General features: G+C 52.6%; 1 protein-coding gene across 2 annotated transcripts; it reads right to left on the reverse strand.

Annotated features, from left to right (window-relative positions):
* Positions 1 to 137: 137 nt before the first annotated feature.
* On the reverse strand, positions 138 to 4,393 carry SPRN (shadow of prion protein). Of its 2 annotated transcripts, none has more exons than XM_046651990.1 (2): positions 4,164 to 4,393; positions 138 to 3,298 (listed from the first exon to the last, which is right to left on the reverse strand). In XM_046651990.1, the coding sequence occupies exon 2, from the start codon at positions 3,280 to 3,282 to the stop codon at positions 2,839 to 2,841; it is 444 nt and encodes a 147-aa protein (XP_046507946.1). In that variant the 5' UTR covers positions 3,283 to 3,298; positions 4,164 to 4,393; the 3' UTR covers positions 138 to 2,838. The 2 variants fall into 2 exon arrangements, with proteins under 2 accessions (XP_046507946.1, XP_046507947.1); XM_046651991.1 differs by lacking the exon at positions 4,164 to 4,393 and adding an exon at positions 3,429 to 3,519.
* Between the last annotated feature and the right edge of the window lie 10,815 nt (positions 4,394 to 15,208).

Consider the following 15,208-nt stretch of genomic DNA (forward strand, 5'->3'; position numbering starts at 1 on the left):
GACTGTCTTAAGGCCCCTTCCCAAGGGAGAACAGGGTGTGGACTGGTTAGTAAGTAGGGCTGGTGTCCACTTCCCCATACAGTGTCGTGGGTCCTGCAAGAAGGAACAGTCTTGTTGTCTGCGGAGTGTTTATTTCACAACACTACTAAATGTGCACACAGAGAGGGACAAGAAGTTCCACATGGCCGTGGCAGCACCTGGGGGCCGCCTGCTCATGGCCCAGCTGCCTACAGGCCGGAGGGTCGCTGGTGTGGTCAGGTGAGACCTCCAGGGCTTCACACCGCCTCTGAGCACCTTTAATGGGACCGTCCCAGAGGCCCCTCCCAGCACTGTCGTAATCAGTGCACCTGACAGTCCAGGGATGTCACCCTCCAACCTGCATTCTGAAGAAGGGCAGAGGAAGGAAAGGTGGTATGTGGGGGCTGCACCTTGTCAGGAGCTCCGGCTCACCTGTGGCCAGTGGTCTCATTGGGCACCTCCCCTCCTGTGACCCCTCGAGGTCCTGTTATCCCGTGTGGTTGCCCCACGGCTGTGCACACGTACCAGCCCCTCCTGAGAGCACCCACCCCAAGTGCTGGAACCCTGACCAGCAGGGCGGGGAGTATTCGGAGATTCATGGTTGTGCCAAATGCCAGACCCGCTCCTGGAGTCGGGCTGCTGCGTGCAGTCAGCTCCCCACTTAGCATGATATTTCCATCTCGTCCCGACTGCTGGCGGCCCCCATGGTGCCCAGCAGTGTGTGAGAGTCTGGTCCGGCCACAGCCCAGTATCCAGTGGTGTAGGAGAGGTTGAGTGCAGCCAGGCCGGACCCATGCTCCTGGGCCTTCAGAGCCATCTGGATGCGTCTCTTTGGGCGAGATTCCGACTTCTGCCACCTGCAGATAAAGTGGTAGACTGGTCACACTGCCTCTGGGGCCCTGGGCAGGGCCTGACCACGGCCTGCTGGTCTTTGGTAGCATCGAGCTTGGTCCAGAATGGACAGAGGAGCATCTGGGCTCGCTGTACCCCGAGAATGCTGGCAGCTTAGTGTCCCTCTGGAAAAAAAGGCTTGCTCCAGGGTCTGAGTGATAGCTTGAAGGCCCTCACCCTAAGCAGAGGCACATGCCAGCTGTGGAGAGCAGAGGTGGCAGGGCCCCCTGGGTGGGGCTGGGCTTGGCACTGGTGCTCATCAGCTGAGTTGGAAGGCCCCGTGGTCCAGGGGGTGAGGGCAGATTCCGGGATATAGCCCAGTGGCGGGCGAGGCCCCTGCCGAGCACCGAAGGAAGGCGGGATCCTGAGGAGCTGGCCTAGGAAGCGGGCCTACCGTGGGATAAGGGGCATTGGAGCTGGAGGATGTGGTGAAGAGCTGAGGCCCCTGGAAAGCAGGCCTGCCATGGGATAAGGGGCGTTGGAGCCGGAGGACGTGGTGAAGAGCCGAGGCCCCAGGCTGAGCTCGTGGACACAGAACCAGGCTGGCAGCTCAAGGGAAGTGGGCTGCTGGGCACCTGAGAGGCGGAGGGCCGGCCCTAGGCACAGGGGTGTTGGGATCCAAAGACAAACCCTTGTAAGGATCTGCCCGGCTTTCCTTACAGGCTATCTTGGGCGTGGCCTGTCCTCGGAACACCCTCGGAGGTTCAGACAGCCTCCGTGGTGGTGGAGGGAACTCAGCCTCTCACGCTTTCTTCTGTTGAGCCAAGGCGCTTGCTGGCTTCCTCCACAGACCTGCCAGGGGGCTGGTCAGGCGGCTGGGGGTCTAACAAGCTCCTGGCTTCCTTTGTTCGCACCATGCCCTCACCTTCTGAGGGAGGCTGCCCACTGGGAGACGCTGCTGCCTGGGGCAAACCTGTGGGGGCACGGTGGGCTGTGGCCGGAGGGCTCTTCAGTGGGGTGGCAGTTGTTGCACCTGAGTACAGGGGAGGTCTCTGAGCCTGGACGTGAACCTAAAGTTCAATGGAAATGGGAAGCTCTTGAAGTTTAAACAATGTTGTTTTTTTTTTTCAAAATAGGTCTCAAGAAGGGTTAAGTGACTTGTTTCAAGTCGAGCAAAGTGCCTCCAAGGGAGCCCCTGGCAGTGGGTCTCACAGAGCATCTGCCTAGAGAGGAGGATGCGGCCTTGGGACCGAGGGCAGGGGCAGGCTGCGGGCAACCCTTGTGGGCAGGGAGTGCTCTGGGAACCGTGCAGAGAACCGCCATGGGCATGCCTGGGCTCTGAAGTCCGCAGACCGTCTCTTCTGGACACACGCTCAGCACCTACAACCCGTGAGGGAAACCTCTCCTCTCTCTTTTCCCTGGGAAACCTCAAGTCCTTTGTTCCACTCTGGCAGCTTCTGTGGGGGAGGCCACCATGGTCCTCAGGGCTGGTGCAGAACCAGCCCAGCCTGACGGCCGCCTCTCCACCTTGTGGTCAGTACTGTCACACCTCTCAGGTGTCCAGGGTGGGGTCAGGGGAGCTAGAGTGGCCTGAACAGCCTGGTTTTGGCACCTCTCTTTGAGCAGCTCTGGAGAGATGGTGGGCAGCTGACCAGGATGGTCCAGAAACCACAAGACCCCTGCCTTTTGATGGGGAGGACCCTAGACCCTAACCTCCAAGTGGAAGTTTGGGGCGTGGGTGGCGGGTGCTGGCGAGGGTGGGAGATGGGGAGGCTGGGGAGGGGCTTGGGCAGAGGGTGAACAGAAGGCGCCTCAGGGCCACAGCTAGGAGAGGCTGCAGCTCCTGCCAGGGTGGCGAGAATCGTCCAGGCAGCGCCTCTGGGCTCGAAGGCTGTGGGCAGCAGACGAAGAGGTGTGGGGTGGCCTCTGGGGTGGGCCTGCGGGGAGGGCGCGGGCTGGGGGCTGAAGTGACCCCAAGCCCAGCTGGGCCTAGGGCCGCAGCAGCCCCAGCACGCCCAGGGCACCGCCCAGCAGCAGGCAGAGGCACAGGCCGCGCGTGGGCTCCGTGCCCGAAGTCCAGGCGCTGTAGCTGTAGACGCCTTGGCCGGTCCCGTTGCCGCCGGGGGACCCGTCCTCGTCGTCGTCCAGGCCGCGCACCCCCGGCCCCGCGGCCCCACTCCAGCGCGAGCCGGCGGCCAGGCCCACCGCCCCCGCCGCCCCAGCCGCCGCCCCTGCTGCCGCCACACGCAGGGAAGAGCCCGCGTACCGGGGCGCCGGCCTCACCCGCACCCTCGGGGCCCCGCGCGCGCCCCCGCGCAGCCCTCCCCGGGCGCTGCCGCGAGCCCCCCCACGGCCGCCCTTGGCTGCGCCGCTGTCGCAGAGGAAGGCGGCCGCCAGCAGCAGAGCCCAGCACGTCGCCGCCGTCCAGTTCATCTTTGTGGGGCAGGACCTGCAGGAAGATGGAGGAAGGGACCTCAGCTTCTGTGAGGACCAGGGGGCCTAGGGCCTGGGGCCAGCGGTTCTGACCCTAGGGACAGGGGCCCCAGGGGCGGGGACAGAAGCTTAGCATTTGGCGGTACCTGGGGGCTCCAGCATCTTGGAGGACTGCTGCTCAGGGCTGGGGTGGGCTGGGAGGAGGGGTTCGAGCGCTTGAGGATTAGGAGCCCAGTCCTGGGGAGGGGGTAGGGTCTCTTCAGTAACTGGAAAGGGGTGGGTAGAGGTGAGAAGGTTCAGCACCTGGGGGTTATTCCGCGCCTGGGCGTGGAGTAGGGGCATGAACGGGGCGGGGTGGGGAGTGAGGCCCTGCCGTAAGGGACTCGGGCCTGGGGAAGGGCTCCTTGGCTGTTTTGCAAGGACCAACCCCGGCCTCCAGGGCGCCGGCGAGGCCACGGGGATGGAGGTTGTGTTTGAAGGACGCAGTCTCAGGGACCGAGGTCCCCCAAGGACCCAGACTGGGGTGTGGAGAAGGGATCAACCGTGTGCTTCGCCCCGGCTCTCCCGGACCCCTCGGAGCGGTGCGCACCGGGCGCGGGGCGAGAGCCGGGGGTCCGGGCCTCACGGGCTGGGGTCACTGTGCAGACCCCGCCCCTGCAGGCCGGGACCCAGGGGATGGTCCTTGCCCGCCCCACCCCTCCCTCGACTCCACCCCTCCCCGACCGCCGGGGACGCGGCCGTTCCGGGTGCAGCGATCTGGGCGGCGGCTCGACCCTCCTCCCAGGCCCGCCGGTCTCCCCTCGCGGCTCCTCCATGCCCGGCCCCGCGGATGCCCGCCCCAGCCGCCCGATCCGGGCCTGGATCCCGCCGCTCGGCCTTACCCGCCACGGGCCTCGGTCGGAACCGCGGGCTGGAGTGGCCGCTCCAAGGGCCAGGCGGAGCGGGAAGGGCGGGCTGGGGCGGAGACCCTCCACCCAGCGCAGAGCCTGGATTTTGCGCGAGGCCTCCGCCCTAGGATTAGGGGCGGGCAGACGCGGAGGCTCGTCCCCCGGGAGACGGAAGGGAGGAGATAAAGGCAGGCCCCGCGGAGCGCAGCCCCTCTGCCTTCCCAGCCCCCTCGCCGTCCTCGCTGCGCCCGGTCCTCCTCCCCCCACCCCTCCCTCACCCCCCTCAGTCCCCATCCTATCTCCCGCTTCCACACGCGTCCGCCCGACTCTGTCTCCATCACGCAGTCCGCACCCAACACTTTCCCATCCCCGCCCCCGTGCACGTGGTGCCCCACCACATCTCGCCTCACCCCACCCCTCCCCCTCCATCCCACCTTCCCATACTCCATGGCATTCCTGCCTGCCCCAAACCGTAACCTCTCCCACCCCACCCTCTCCCATTCCTCATCTTCATCCCTACCCCAGGTGGCTGTGTCCCAGACGCAGGGACCACAGGATGCCATGTCAGACCCTGAGCTCCAGATCATGGTGTTCAGGGCTCTGCATTCCAGGTCCAGAGAGGACAGGATGGCTGTCCTGGGCCACAGTAACCGAGGTCCCAGGGCAGCAGCCCCCCCCCCCCCCTTTTTTTTTTTTTTTGAGGAAGATTAGCCCTGAGATAACATCTGCCACCAATCCTCCTCTTTTTGCTGAGGAAGACTGGTCCTGAGCTAACATCCATGCCTATCTTCCTCTGCTTTATGTGTGGGATGCCTGCCACAGCATGGCTTGTCAAGCAGTGTGTAGGTCCGCACCCAGGATCCGAACCTGGGAGCCCTGGACCACCGAAGCAGCAGGCCCTTTTCTGGGCACCTAGCACAGCAGGCCCCCTTTGCAGGTCTGGGAAAGGACGTCTTGGCCCCCGTCCTGCCCTGCAGTGCCCACCGTTCAGGTCCCTCCAGGGGGGGCCCTCCAGATGGCCCCTCCATGGCAAGGTCACCTGTAGCCCCACTGCCCAAGCCAAGCCAGACCCTGCTGAAGTGGACTCTGGGACCCCTTCGTGAAATGGTTTGTCTTGCCACTGGGATCTCTCACCTCCCAACATGGACACTAGGCCATCACCGCAGCCCTCTGCCTGGGGACACCAGGTCCTCTTGATGGTTTTAGGGATGTACGTGGGAAGCTCCCCACCTGCACGAGATTGTTTAATGTGATATGATCTCTCTTAGCTTCCGTCAGATCCTCACCATCCGCTGAGAAACGCCCCCCACACTGGGCAACCTCACTCCTTCTCCATTTCAAATGCCACATGGGCCACTGGCCTCTCCTGGCCAGGCCGCTGGTCTGCTGCACCCCAGAGTCGGCGGGCACCTCATGATTTCTCAGCTACGGGCCCTTGGCCTTGAGTGCAGGACCTGCTTGGTGACTCCTGTTTTCCAAGAACTTAGCCAGCCACATGGGAGGCCCAGCAAATATTTGATGAATAAATATATTAATATCTTTCTGTCTTCTAACCTTCTGGATAATTTAGAAGGAAACATTCTGGGAATAGAAACCAAGCCTATTCTTTTAAATTATAACTACTGTTAAGAATTGGTGAGGGGCTGGCCCCATGCCTGAGTGGTTAGGTTTGTGCACTCTGCTTTGGCGGCCCAGGGTTTCGCCGGTTCGGGCCCAGACCGGGCACCACTCATCAAGCCATGCTGAGGCAGCGTCCCACAGAGCACAAACAGAAGGACCTACAGCTAGAATATACAACTATGTACTGGGGGGCTTCGGGGAGAAGAAGAAGAAGAAGAAAAGAACTGTTGAGAACGCTCCTTGTATCTTAGCCTTTGTAGGGGACAAGTCAACAATGTTTTCCAAACTCCTGGCAAGTAAGGGCTGGAAAAAACTGGTATTTGAAAGAGAGACAGGTCTGCTGGCTCTAGGTCCACCCAGCTCCCTCCCTTCTGAGGCCTGATGGCAATCACAGGAAATAAGTTCACAAGGAGAATGGGAGGGGCCCTCAGGAGATTCGCAGGAGGGTGCTGGCTCATCAGGCACAGGAGGAATCCCCCTGGAACAGAGGGGCAGTGGCTAGGGAGAGAGCTGCACAGCCTCGGGAATTGGGAATATGATGATGGGTGGTTGGGAGAGATGAGGGCAGAAATGCGGGGGGGTCAGCCAAGATTTGCATTCTCTGGTTGAGCCCCTCCCTGGTCCCACACACAGAAGAGCCCCCAGCAAGCTGCTCACCCCAAGGAAACAAGGAAGTTTCTGTGAAGAAATCAGGGTGAGCCGGGCTGCCTTAACACTTGGTTGGGGCCTGTGGTGGACCGCTGCTGCTTCTGCCACTCAGCATCCATTTCCCCTTGTTCTGGTCAAGGAATCTGTGCGTGTCCTCTGGAGAGCTAGCCCTCTCTTATTTTTGGTCCGTGAGGTCAGGCTGTGACCGCCCCCTCTCCTGGCCCTTGAGGGGACGTGATGTGCCGTGTGGTTCTTTCCAGTGCAGGCCGAGGACCGCAGTCTGAGTGGCTGGGAGACAGCTCGCTCTCCTCCTGTGACCCTGAAGGCTTGAGGCTGAGTGTGGAGCTGTCGCACATGTGGAGCTGTCCCACGGAACCCGAGACGAGCCACCCCGATGGGGCAGGACCGAGGGGAACAGAGGTGGGTCCTGACCCAGTTTTGTCTCCTGGATCAGGCAGTGCCAGAGCTGGCATCTCGGACCTTCTTTAGATGCGTGCTGCATCACCTGCAGTGAGGCTCCAGCTGGTGGCTGGTTCACTGCCCCTCGTGGTAAAGGGCCCTGCCACACACACACAGAGCTGCCAGGCAGTCTTCCCCCTGCTGCGTTTTAAAGTACGAATGACAAGGGGTGTTTGTCAGAGTTTCAGGGAGAGCGTCTAGGCAGACAAGGAAGACAGAGAAAAGAAAATGGATCAGGGAGTCTGAGGAGTCAGAGGAAAACCTAACACACAAACATGAGGAAAATACTCTAATTCAGACTTGGGAAGACTGAGGGAGACAGTGTATTTATATAAGAACAGGATGCTGTGAAAAAGGAATAGGTAGGCACTAAGAAAGAACTTTTGACAAAATGAGGTTGAAAAAACCCAACAGGAGAATTGTGTTATAAAGTTAAGGAAGTCTCTGCATGAATAGCAGAGACAGCTGGGAGAAAAGGACATCAACTCAGAGGATCGGCTTCTGGGCCCTGAGCGAGCAGAGAGGAAGGAGAGACAGTGACAGCATAGGACGAGTGGGGGACGCAGGCCCCCGCTGACTTTGTGAGACCCTAAACCTTTTATCCCAAGATATGTGAGGGAGCACAAGACACAATTTAGACTATTTCATGTTTGAACATCAGCATGAAACTCTAAATGAAATATTAGCGCAGTGACCCCAACAGCACCTCCAAAAAGCATCATGTGAGGTCAGCTCAGTTCAGGTGGTTTCCCGTCATGAAATCCATCCACGCACCTTAGTCACTAGTGCCCCAAGGGAGGAAATACTCGTGATCCTCTCAAAACAGGAAGGCAAAGCGTTTGCTTCTTCCTTACTTTGTTAAGTTTTTTAGTTGAAATATATTTGCTATATGACGTTGTATGAATTTAAAGTGTACCGCGTGTTGGTTTGATGCATTTGGGTGCTGTGATGTGATTGCCACTGTCAGAGCGTTTGATTCCAGTCAACACTCATTTGTGGGGGCAAGATGCCAAGAAAAGTAGTCATAGACGTGAATTTTTAACTTGATAAAGGCCATATTTCAAAAAGTCTCAGCTGATATTATACTTAACGGAGAGCCTTTAGATGTACTCCTTTCAAAAAATATAAACAAGAAAAGATGGCCTGCCCTCATCACTTCTGTTAACAAGGTATTGGCAGAACAGCTAAGAGGAAGAAAATGCTGCATTGAGGAGCGGCGGGCCCTGCAGACTGGCAGCCCTGACACTCATTCCCGCACACAGGCGCTGAGCACCCCACATTACTCAGGGAAGCTGATCCACAGCCCTGCCCTCTGAGGAACACAGCCTCCACCCCCCACACAAGAAACCTAACCAGAGCTCTCGGGATCTCGGTAGCCCACCCTCAGACCCAGTCACAGGGGCATTGAGCAGAGAGCCCAGCCAGAGGCTCTGCATGTGCAGAGACAAGGAGTCGCCTCATCTGTCCAGGGAGCTCAGCAGACGGGTCTGATTTGATTCCAACACAAAAAGCCCTGCCAGCCCTGGGGCCTGTTCTACAGCCTCAAACGGGCAAGGAGGCTAATTTGCAGCTCCAGTCAAAGCGGAATAGAGGGGCTGGCCCCGTGGCCGAGTGGTTAAGTTCGCGGACTCCACTTCGGCAGCCCAGGGTTTCACCAGTTTGGATCCTGGGCCTGGACGTGGCACTGCTCATCAGGCTACGCTGTGGCAGCATCCCACATAGCCGCACTAGCAGGACCTGTAACTAGGATGTGCAACTCTGCACTGGGGAGCTTTGGGGAGAAGAAAAAGAAGCCAAATAGAGCCTGCAGTCCGACTCGCTCAGGAAACCTAAGCAGAGCCCCAGGACTCTCTGCAGCCCACCACACGCCTCCAATGACAGTAGCACTTGAGGAGGGAACCTGGCCTGCAGCAGCAGTCGTCCTCAAAGCTAGGACTGCGGCGCATCAGCCCAGGGAAATGGTGCACACTTCCACCCAATTTGATCCCAAACAAGAGGCTTGCTGGCCTTGGGCCTACGTGGGGGCCCCACCCAGTCAGGGAAACTAACTGGGTGCCCTGCCCAGCGCAGAAGACAGCCTTCATCCTGCCCCAGCGGGAAACTAAGCAGAGCGCACAGGAAGCCCCGGAGCCCGTCCCACGGTCCTGCTGATGGTGGCGCTTGAAGGGAGCATGCCCGGGGCTTCCCCATCTGCACAGCCAAACTCGTGGCCCTGTCTGACCAGAGAAATCATTGCAGAGTCTCGCCTGATTCAGGTCCCCAAAGCAAGCTGTGCGGTCCTTGGGGCACATTCTGCTGACTCCTCAGGGAGAAAGCTTATTCATAGCCCCACTTACTGCTGTGTGTAGCACCCACTTCCAACCGTGGAGGAAGCCAGACCAAAACCCAAGCAACTGCAGGACTCATCCTACAGCCACACTTGGGGAAGGAGGCAAGCCAGCAGTTGTACCTGACTCTTCTCAGCCAGCGGCAGCCCTGCCAACCTGAGGGCTCGGGCAGTGGCCTCACTCACAATTAGATCCTGACAGCAAGCCCAAGGACATTGCTGGCCGACACATCCAGAACCCCAAGCTGAGTGGACTGGTGAAGAACACAACATAAAAACATGTAAACAGTAACATCAAAAAGCAAAAATGCAATGGGGAGAGGTAAAAGTGTGAAGTTTAGGAACGCTATCAAAGTGAAGTTGTTGTCAGTTTAAAGTAGGGCGCTATAACTTTAGAGTATTCTCTGTAAGCCTCACGGTAACCACGAGGGAAAAACAGAGTAGTTACACAAACAGATGTGACACAGAAGTGGAGCATGAGGATACCACAAGTTATCAAGTCACAACAGAAGACAGCAAGAGAGGAAGCAAGGAACAATGGCTCCCCCAAGCAGTCAGAAAATAACTAACAAAATGGCGATAGTAAGTCCTTACCTATCAATCATTACATGATCAATAATTACTTTATATGTAAATAGATTAAATTCTCCAAGGAAAAGACATAAAAGGGCTGAGTGAATGGATTAGAAAACAGTATGCTGCCTACAAGAAACTCACTTTAGCTTCTTTAAAGGCACACAGAGACTGACAGTTAAGGGATGGGAAATGATATTTCAAGCACATGGTAACCAGAAACGTAGGGGAAGCTATACTTATATCAGACAAAATAGACTTTATACTAAAAACAGGAAAAGAGAGATAAAGAAGGTCATTATGTAACGATAAGGGGGTAAAGGCATCAAGAAGATATAACAATTGTAAATATTTATGCACTCAACATAAGAGAACCTAGGGGCCAGCCCTGTGGCTGAGTGGTTAAGTTTGCGTGCTCTGCTGCAGCGGCCCAGGGTTTCGCTGGTTCGGATTCTGGGTGTGAACATGGGACCGCTCATCAGGCCACATTGAGGCGGTGTCCCACATGCCACAACTAGAGACACTCACAACTAGAATATACAACTATATACTGGGGGGATTTGGGGGAGATAAAGCAGAAAAAAAAAAGATTGGCAGCAGTTGTTAGCTCAGGTGTCAAACTTTAAAAAAAACCCAAACCTAAATATATGAGGCAAAAACTAGCAGAACTAAAAGGAGAAATAAACAGTAATACAATAATAGTTGGAGATTTTAATATCCCACTCTCAACAATGGATAGATCATCCAGATAGAGAATCGATATGAAAACGGAATTGAGCACCATGATAGACAAAATGAACCTAATAGAAATATACACTACATTCTATCCTGCAACAGCAGAATACACATCTTGTGCACATATGATACATACGTTATATAGATCATATAGATCATATGTTAAGCCACAAAACAAGTGTTATCAAATTCAAGAAGATTGAAATCATACCAAGTAACTTCTCTGACCACAATGGTATGAAACTCAAAATCAGTAACTGGAGAAAAACTGGAAAACTCACAAATATGTGGAAATGAAAAAACACTTTCCTGGATGACCAATAGACCAAAAATAAAGGGTAAATAAAAAAGTAGCTTGAGACAAACGAAAATGGAAACACAGCACACCAAAACTTATGGAATGCAGAAAAAGCAGTTCTAAGAGGGAAGCTGATAGCTATCAACTCCGACATCAAGAAAATGAGAGTCCTCAAATAGATCACCTAACTTTACACCTCCAGGAATTAGAAAAAGAAGATCAGATTGAGCCCACAGTTAGAAGAAGGGAGGAAATAATAAAGATTAGGGCAGAAATAAATGAAATGCAGTATAGAAAAATAATTGACAACATTAACAAAACTAGGAGCTGATTCTTTGAAAAGATAAGCAAAATTGACAAACCATTAGCAAGACTAACCAGGACAAAAGAGAGAGGATCCAAACCAACAAAATTATAAGTGAAACAGGAGACTTTACAATTTATACCACAGAAATACAAAGGGTCATAAGAGGATACTATGAAGAATTATATACCAAAAGACTGACCAACACAGAAGAAATGGATAAATTCTCAGAAATATACAACTGACTAAGATGGAATCAGGAATAGAAAATCTGAAAGACCATTACTAGGAAGGAGACTGAATCGGTAATCAAAAATCTCCCAATAAAGAAAAGCCTAGGACCAGATGACTTCACTGGTGAGTGTTACCAAACACTTAGAGAAGAATTAAGGCCAGTGCCTCTCAGACTCTTCCAAAAGACTGAAGAGGATGGAACACTCACAAACTTATTTTGAGAGGCCAATGTTATCCTGAACCCAAGCCAGAAAAGGACTCTCCAAGAGAAGAAAACTCCAGGCCAATATCTCCGATGAATATAGATGGACAAATTCTCAATAAATACTCACACAACAAATCCAGCAGCATCCTGAAAGATCATTTACCATGATGAATTGGGATTCATCACTGGGATGCAAGGATGGTTCAACATACACAAATCAATAAATATGATACATCACAGTGATAGAAATAAAAAAATCATATGATCATCTCAATCGACGCAGAAAAAGCATTTGACAACATTCAACATCCTTTCATGACAAAAACTCTGAACAAATTATGTATCGAGAGAATGTACTTCAACACAACAAAGGCCATATATGTGGAACCCACAGCTAACATCATACTCAACGTGAAAGGTTGAAAGCTTTTCCTCTAACATCAGGAACAAGACGAGCGTGCCCACACTCACCACTCCTATTCAACTCGGTCCTGGAAGTCCTAGCCAGAGCAACCAGGAAAGAAAAAGAAATAACAGGTGGCAGAACATGAAGGGCAGAAGTAAAATGGTCTCTATTTGCAGATGACATGATTTTATACATAGAAAATCCTAGAGATTCCACCAAAATAATGTTAGACCTAACAACAAATTCAGTCAAGTTTCATGATACAAAATTAATATAGAAAAATTGGTAGTGTTTCTATATGTGAATGACAAACTGCCTGAAAAAGAAATCAATCAAACGATCCCATTTACAATAGCATCAAAAACAATAAAATACTTAGGAATAAATTCAAGCAAGGAGGTGAAAGAAGTGTACAATGAAAACTACAAGATATTGATGAAAGAAATCAAAGACACAAATAAATGGAAAGGTATCCGATGGTCATGGGTTGGAAGAATTAACATGGTTAGAATGTCAATACTACAGAAGTCATCTATGGATTCAATGCGATCCCCATCAAGTTTCCAGTGGCATTTCTTACAGAACTAGAAAAAGGAATCCCAAAATTTATATGGAACAACAAAAGACCCCGATTAACTGAAGCAATCCTGAGAAAGAAGAACAAAGCAGGAAGCAAAACACTTCTTGATTTCAAGCTATATTCTAAAGCTAGAGTAATCAAAGCAGTATGGTACTGGCATAAAAATACACCTTTACCACTGGAACAGAATCAAGAGCCCTGAAATTATCGCAGCATATACGGTCAACTAATATTTGACAAAGGAGCCAAGAATACTCAAAGGAGAAGACAGTCTCCTCAATAAATGGTGCTGGGGAAACTGGACAGCCACATGCAAAAGGAAGAAACTGGATCTCTATCATATACCACTCACAAAAATTAACTTGAAATGGATTGAAGACTTAGATGTAAGACCTTAAGCCTACAGCTCCTAGAGGAAATATAGGAAAAAAGCCCCTGAACATGGATCTTGGCAACAATTTTTCAGATATGACAATTAACCACAAACAACGCAATCAAAAATAAACAAGTCGGACTACATCAAACTAAAAAGCTTCTGTACAGCAAAAGACATGATCAACAAAATGAAAAGACAAGCTACAGAATGGAAGGAAACATTTGTAAATCATCGATCTGATAAGGGGTTAATAGCCAAGATCTATAAAGAGCAGATACAACTCAATAGCAGAAAAACAAATATCCAATTAAAAAATGGATATTTTAATTCAAAGGACTTGAATAGATATTTTTCTAAAGAAGATATTCAAATGGCCGACAGGTGTGTGAAAAGGTGCTTCAACATCACTGGTCATTAGGGAAACGCAAATCAAAACCACAGCAAGTTATCACCTCACACCTGTTAGAGTGACTCGTGTCGGAAAGAGAAGAAGTGTTAGTGAGGCTGCGGAGAAAGGGAATGCTTGTGCGCTGTTAGTAGGAATGTAAATTGGCGCAGCCACTATGGAAAACAGGATGGAGTTTCCTCAGAAAGTTAAAAGTAGACCTACCCTCTGATCCAGCAATTCCACTTCCAGGGGAAATGAAATCACTATGTCAAAGAGACACCTGCACCCCGTGATCAGCGCAGCATTATTCACAACAGCCAAGGCATGGAAATGACCTTAGTGTTCATCAAGAGATGAATGGATGCAGAGAACACACGCACACACGGCAATACCATTCAGCCATAAAAAGATGGAAATCTTGCCATTGCAACAAAATAGATGGACCTGAGGGCATTACGCTAAGTGAAATAAGTCAGAAAGAGAAAGACATTTACTGTAAAACGTCAGTTATATGTGGAATCTAAAAAAAAAAAACCCCAAACTCATAGAAAAAGAGATCACATTAGAGGTTCCCAGAGTCATGGGGTAAGAGGTGGGGAATTGTGTGAAGGTGATCAAAAGGTACGAACTTCCAGTTGTAAGATAAAAAGTACTGGGGATGTGACATACAACATGGTGACTATAGCCGCCACTGGAGTATGTTATAGAGGAAAGTTGCTAAGAGAGTAGATCCTGTGTTGTCATCACAAGGAAAGACAATATAGTTTTTTCTTCTTTTCTTGTATCTCTAAGAGATATTGATACAATAAGATAAACTTATTGTGGTAATCCTTTCACAAGGTAAGTCAAGTCATTATGCCGCACACCTTACACTGAGACAGTGCTTATGTCAATTACATCTCAACAAAACTGGAAGGAAGAATACATAAACATACTCAAATATAAAAGAAGAAGTTTTCCATAATTGTGGCTCTCACAACTGGATGGGGCTGGAGGGCTGAGGCAGGTGGCTTTGACTGTTGAGCAAGGTTTGAGGAGGACCCCCGGGCAGCTTCCCACGTCCGCTCAGCATGAGCTCGGCAGTTCCAGCAACGCCTCTGTGCTCCAGGGGAGGCACCAGCTGTCGCTGCACATTTGGATGTCCCTGCAAATGTTAATGAGTCGGAGCTTCGTGCAGATTGAGAATCAAAGAGAACTCTTTCCTGCCACGGCAAAGTTTCTTGGGTGAAGGATGAAGGTGCCCTTTTTAGAGAGGAAAGAAAGCAAGCAAGCCACACCTCCTTTCTACAGGTCAGTGAATGGAAGGCTGGGTCACATCCTCTCCCACCCTGCCTGTGGTGCCAGGACCATGAAACGTCACAGACACAGGGAAGCAGCCACCTTGTGTTTTCCCAGACCTCACACCAAGACGAGTTGGGTCGGAGGATCAGGATGTGGGTGAGGCGTCCACAGCGGGGTATCAGGAGACCCCAGTCAGAACGAACCAGGCCGTGTGCACACCGGGCAAGTCTGACTCTTGGATCTCTCCTGAACATGGACCCCAGACTCTGAGAGGGGAGGTGGCCAGCAGCGCCCTGCGGCTGCAGGGTCCAGCGTTGCTCCAGGTGTCAGGTGCTGGGGAAAACTCATCAGCAGGATGCTGGAGGGGAGGGGGTTGAGTGGGCCCCACTGGATCTCCTGCTCTTCCCCTCGCCCCTGGCTCTCCCCGGCCTCCCGGCCCCCCTGCAATCCTGACAGCATCCACCCTTCGGGCCTCAGGCGCTCGGTTGAAGGGCCACATGGAACACAGGGCAGCTCCCTGGGGAGGCACATCCTGCATACACCCATCCCATTAGCACCTTCCTGCTCTGGGCTATTGCAGCACACTCTCCAAGTCCTATCTTGAAG

This window comes from Equus quagga, chromosome 2 (assembly GCF_021613505.1).
Source record: "Equus quagga isolate Etosha38 chromosome 2, UCLA_HA_Equagga_1.0, whole genome shotgun sequence".
NCBI lineage: Eukaryota > Metazoa > Chordata > Mammalia > Perissodactyla > Equidae > Equus > Equus quagga.

Bases quoted from the DNA above. Each gene is read 5' to 3' on its own strand.
- SPRN (XM_046651990.1), bottom strand. From the start codon at position 3,282: ATGAACTGGACGGCGGCGACGTGCTGGGCTCTGCTGCTGGCGGCCGCC.